Raw genomic sequence first — 5,945 nt, forward strand, 5'->3', positions numbered from 1 at the left:
ATTGGTCAAATGAAATGGATGATGCGCTCCCTTCTCACAGAAGAAGGGGCTTTAAAGATACTTCCTGCAGGTGCCTGTATGTATAAGGAGGAAGGTTTATGCAGTTCACAACAATGTCATGCCAGTGTTTGTTGACACTTCATTTTCTATTTCCATTCTTGTTGATTTATTGCAGCGAAAACAGCAGCAATGGCTGTCTCGGGTTTTCAGCAGAAGCCTACGACGAAAGGTTGTGATGACGATGAGTCAACTTCTGGGGAGAAAAGGATTGACAGTGACAAGTTGAGTGTTCTGCCCTCACTTTCTGAAACATAAAAGTCACAGGATCCACACATCTCTGTAAAAACTCCCAGAGAGCGCCTCTGGCCATTTACACACACATACGTATATAATATATATGTATATTTATATTATGGTAGCCACTGAAAATGTCCAGTGTTCCTTTATGGTTTCAGAAGATTGTCCTGCTCCACACTAGCTGAATAAACTGTGAAGAAGAACAGCATTGGATTATCTGAATAATGCAGTTTCACCAAAATGAAAACAGGGCTGTATTTAAAGCTCTGTTGTGGCCCTAGCATTTGTCTGAGTCATTTGGATGTGAAACACGATTAAAATATGAAAGCATGAGGGAATAATATGATATGATGATAAAAACACAGTTTTATTCTGCAATTTATGCTCAAGTTCTGTCTTCCTGTGGGCACAAGTCTGAGTCGAATGATGCTTTGTTGACGCTTGAGTCTTTGTCCTTGTTCCTGTTACAGTGTCCTACCCTGAGGTGATGGATGTGATAGTAGGGCGTCTTTACCGAGGGAGTCTGCAGCAGCACCGTGAGCTGACCCTGACAAAGACTACTGCTCACCCCGTATGCCTGGAGCACCACCCGTTCATCTCCCACGTCCAAAATAAAGTCCCACTCAAATGGACCTTCCTCAGAGCTTTGAACCCCTGTAGGCACCAAAGGGTAATGATCTAACCCCGAAGAAATGAACAACGACAGCAGCCAGATGCAAACACTGGTGTTTGATGTATGTTGTCATTCTGGTCAGTTTAATCACAAGGTGTGTCAAAAGCACACGCTCATGGTTGAATAGGGGACCGAAGAAAGGTAATTTTAGGTACATATGTAGCTAAGCGTTCCGATATCAAGTGTTGTTTTCTGGTTGTAGCGTAAGAAACCTGCTCATTGATGTATGTATGCGTGTGGTGTGTCTGTGGTCACGGTACGACATGCCAGGTTGACAAAGCCTCTCATGAAAAATGGTGGGTAAGTAACGACGGGCTAGTAAGATGCTAATCAGCACGGCAGTGCTTCCTCCCGCTTGCTGAACAGTGGGTTCCCTTCCCTTTCTCTGGCTCTTTAATGCAGGGCCCAGCCAGGCCCAAACATCCTGACGGAGAGAGGCTTTTCCCTTATCAGTCAGGAAACACCGCTCCTCCGCCACATCCTCTTTACAAGAAGCACGACTCAACCATTCCCAAAAAAATGCAGGAAGACCAGCCAGACTCCAGGATTTGTCAAAAGCCCCCTGAATTCCTTTTTGTCGAAAAAGAAAAATTCAAGAGAACAGAGAGGGTGAGAGTAGGGAGGAGTGGAGAAGAGAGGGGGGGGGGGGTAAAAAAAAACAGAGAAAAATGAGGAGGGTGTAAAACAGTCGACGAAGCCCTGGGATTTATTATTTTATTTATTCTGCGCAGATTACGAAAGGTCTGCATCAGCAAGATAGAACACGGGTGAGGGGGTGGGGGTGGAAGTGGGGTCCGGAGTGCCTAAGAATGGCGCCCAGAATAAGACTCCAGGAAAACAAAGGACGGTTGAGATGGAGGCGGGTGGCGACGGCTGTGCCTGTTTTACACTAATCCTCTGTAGCGGGATGAAATGAAAGCGAGAGGAGACGGATGGAGAAGGATGATGTGATGGAGGGTGGAAAAAGCAAAGGGGGGGGGGAGAGTGGGTGTCAGAATGGGACACTTGCTGTACAACAGTAAGACAGAGCACGAGATAGAAGAATACGTGACGTGACACGGAATTCAAAGACGGCCAAATAGCACACATCACGTCCCCCTTGTGTGCTTAAAAACCTACACCGTGACTATTTTTCTTTCTTTTATTGTTTTATTTCAGAAATCTGATTGTATTCCTTTAGTGTTAAATATATATACATGAGTGGAAATGTGTTTCATCTGCCATTGCATAATTCCTTTCAAGTGTATCAGTTATTACCAATACTTCATACGACATACTTATTGTGTTGTGGTATGTTTTCTGTGGGAACATCATCAAAGTAGCAACTGCGTTATATAAAAATGTAACTTTATTTTTAAATTATTGTCTTTCACAAACTTAAATCAGCATACATTTATAGTTACCATTATTATTTTTCATGGTGGAGGTTATGATTATATATTATGAAGTACTTGAGAAGAAGTATAAACCCCCTTTTTTTCTTCATTATACACCGTTTTGTTAAATTGCATAAGAAATATCCAACTAAAACCTCATTCAACTACAACTACTGAGGTAAGACTCCCAAACAAATGAGAGAGAGAGAACATGGAGTACAAACATTCGAATGGAAAGCGTTGATAATAGCATTACAGTTAGCATTTATGCGAAACATCAAAGGACTTAAATTAGCTTCTAAAGAGCATCTGTACATGCCGCAGTGGCAACAGTAACTGGTGACATTTACAAGTGGACAACATGTCTTTACGATTGTTCTTCTGTCATGACAACTGGAGGCGGCATACTATCGTGTTTTGTGTCTGCATCCCTGAGGTGTCCATCTCCCTTTCTTCATATTTCTCCAATTGCTCTTTGTTCTTTCCTCGGCTCCAGACAATCATTTTGCTCAGTAATCAGTTCAGGTTCAAATCACGGTGGGATGATTTTGCTCACATATGCTCATATGAGATTTGAATTTACAGATCAAAGCACAGACATGTTTCCCTTACTGGCACCCAGGTGCAACATCATCCCAACGTCTTCACCCATTTTAACCCCCCCCCCCCCCCCCCGTAGTGTCTCTGATCAGCAACAAGTATAATGGGTGCTTACGAGATGCCGTAGTTGTTGTAGTAGGCCGCCGTTGCGTCCGCGAGCACCGAAATGAGGCTGGTTTCTGTGGTGCTGCTGGGACATGCAGAGGCAGGAGCCGCAGACGCAACCTGGATGTGTCCTGTAACAGTCATGCTGCTGCCCTGCTCAGGGTGAAACCCGGTCGCAGTGGAGTTCAGGTACTGGTCAAACTCGTCGCGGTCCACCTCACCCAGGAGCTCTGCCTGGCTCAGCTGGTCTAGAGTCTCCAGGTGACCCTGTGTCTCTGGTGGGGGGGACAGCTGACCCAGGTGGCCCTGGTGGAGCCCGTGGTGAATGTGGGAGAAAGATGAGGTACTGTAGTAAGACATCGGAGGGCCAGGGATCAGTCCGCCACCAGTTTGGGACATGTGAGAGATGTGACCTATGTGTGTGCCCCCACAATGGATTTGGGTCTGAGCGTAGTCAGTGTGGTAAGGGGGCGGGCTGCCCATGTGTGTCTGATTCTGGTGGTGCTCATCTGGGCAGGAGGAAGAGCAGGAGGAGTTACCAGATGTTGAATAATAAGAGTGGGGTACATGCTCGTGGTCCATGGCATCTAAGGGGGACATCTCAGGGGGAGTGGGTAGGCCGTAGGGGTAGGTGTCGAAGCTGCTGTTTGAACCGGTTGGGTCTCTGAAGCTTCTGACGCTGGGCAGAGAAGGGCTGAGGCTGGAGAACCCGCTCCTGATACCATTAGGGCTGCCCTCGTCTTTGTCGACGGGGCGACAGAGGGCTCGCTGGTCGGGCAGGACGTTCTGATCGGGGGCCAGCCCGCTCAGCAGGAAGCCAGGGTCCACTCGCTTGCAGATGCGTTTCAGCTGTTTCTTCCGGCGAGGCCGATACTTATAGTTGGGGTAGTCCTGCATGTGCTGCACCCGAAGCCTCTCCGCTTCCTCCACATAGGGCCTCTTATCAGGGGGAGTCAGGGCCTTCCACGACTTGCCTGCAAGAAGAATTTTGTTCAAATGTAACTACAAATCTTGAATAAGTTTCAATAGATTCGCTCGCCATTTATTTTTGCACTATTTTTTTATTTCATATTTAAAGTCTCTTATACCAACACTAAATTAAAACCACTCACACACTAACAATCTTCTAAAATATCCTAAAATGTTAGGCTTAAACTCTTTTATCGGATATAGGATTCTAAATTCCCTGTGATAATGGTGGGATTAAAACACAATTAAAACAAAGCTTAAATAGCACCATATAACAGACATCACGAAACTATTAATATAAGTATTCCTTTACAGTAAAACAAGAGCTCATAATTATCATATATTTCTCAAGTGTGTGATTTTTTTCTCGAGAAATAAAACAAAAAACATTTGTATTCAAACTTTTCACACAACCTCAATATTCAGCTTCCCTATAAATTCTTAATCGTTTTAACGGACTTCGCTTCAGGTTAAGAATGCCTTATTTAACATAACCATAAGTGCCAATTTGACCTTTATTGATGACAGCATATTTTATACATGTTGCTGTTTTGGAATTGGCTTTAAGGTGATTTCAGATGTGCCAGAGTGCCAGATTTTGAGCTTAACGTTAAACACTAATCCAAGTGGCCTAAATCCAACGCAAAATCTTACATTTCTTGCCTTTTCTATGTCCATGGTCCGAACTAATGAATTCGTTTTTACGGAGACATTCCCTTTTAAATTCAGAGGGGTTTGGCAGCGCGCGTCATATAATAGCTGGGAAGTTACGTGATTATTTTACTCGATCTAACGTATGATCAACTGCGATTAAACACGTCGATTTGTTGTCTTTTCTTCCTAAACACCTTGAATAGTTTTTTTTAATTGAATTTACATTTCTTTTTGGTGTTGGAAACAACTTTAAAAGTGTAAAACAGCCGAGGCCTGGGGGGAATTATAAGTGTGTGGATGTTTAAAAAAACAAAACAGTAATGTTATTTACAATGATAAAATCATAGTAATAACAATTCCTAGCTCAACAAAACACTGTAATCAGTACAACTTAAAATAACTTCATCTCACCCAACATTTTGCTGAGCTCGGCATTGTGCAGGTCTGGATTTTGAACCGCCAGCCGTTTGCGCTCATCTTTGGCCCACACCATGAACGCGTTCATGGGACGTCTGATCCGCGGCTCCGGCGCCTTGTCCACGGGGGTCCTGTGCGGGCCGTGTCCGTCGGGCACTTCCCCGTCTCCCGGAGGACACTCGAAGGACTCTGGCCACGACGAGTACGCGCTGATGAGGGCTGCCATGTGCGCGCTTTCTCCTCTCCAAACTTAAGATGCGCTTCTCACTCTGTCGCGCTGACAAGTTGACTTCTCTGCGGAGATACACTGGCGGCTGATTAAAAAGCTAAAAATCAAAAAATCTAGTAGAACTTTTTTTTTTTAATTCAGCAGTGAACCTCACACTCACTAGATCACCAGAACTACAGGCTACTGTCAGATGTCAGTAAAAGTTTTAGGCGAAACCACAGATATGCTCAAGCAGCGTCTCCTCCTCGTGAATTGTGATTCAGTCTTTCGTGGTGGATGGGGAGCGCGCTTTATATTTGAGGAGCAGGTTCCAGGAGAAGCCCCGGAGGACTCTCGGCTCCTCCTTGATTGCAAGTTGAGCCCCGTGAAAGAGAAGAGAGAGAGAGAGAGAGAGAGAGAGAGAGAGAGAGAGAGAGAGAGAGAGAGAGAGAGAGAGAGAGAGAGAGAGAGAGAGAGAGAGAGAGAACACTGTGCAGGTCATGAGTATGGGTTGAATTCACATGGGACCAAAGTCGGTCATTATAGATAAACCCGATTTTTTTTTTCCATGTAAATTCATGCTAAAGTTATGACGGAGGGATTTGGCAACAGCAGGTAGTTTTTCGCCCTCGTTAACAAGGAAATT

At 44.7% G+C, this 5,945-nt stretch overlaps 1 protein-coding gene across 1 annotated transcript; it reads right to left on the reverse strand.

Annotated features, from left to right (window-relative positions):
• Positions 1-2,359: 2,359 nt before the first annotated feature.
• sox7 (SRY-box transcription factor 7) lies at positions 2,360-5,551 on the reverse strand. Its single transcript, XM_079291445.1, has 2 exons — positions 5,086-5,551; positions 2,360-4,025 (listed from the first exon to the last, which is right to left on the reverse strand). The coding sequence occupies exons 1-2, from the start codon at positions 5,315-5,317 to the stop codon at positions 3,058-3,060; spliced, it is 1,200 nt and encodes a 399-aa protein (XP_079147571.1). The 5' UTR covers positions 5,318-5,551; the 3' UTR covers positions 2,360-3,057.
• Positions 5,552-5,945: the final 394 nt, after the last annotated feature.

Source organism: Melanostigma gelatinosum, assembly GCF_949748355.1.
Source record: "Melanostigma gelatinosum genome assembly, chromosome: 19".
In the NCBI taxonomy this organism is placed as follows: Eukaryota; Metazoa; Chordata; class Actinopteri; order Perciformes; family Zoarcidae; genus Melanostigma; species Melanostigma gelatinosum.

Excerpts from the sequence above, each read along its gene's own strand:
- sox7 (XM_079291445.1), bottom strand. The coding sequence starts at position 5,317 with ATGGCAGCCCTCATCAGCGCGTACTCGTCGTGGCCAGAGTCCTTCGAG. Across the intron at positions 4,026-5,085 it reads CGAGCTCAGCAAAATGTTGG|GCAAGTCGTGGAAGGCCCTG; the intron begins GTGAGATGAAGT and ends TTCTTCTTGCAG.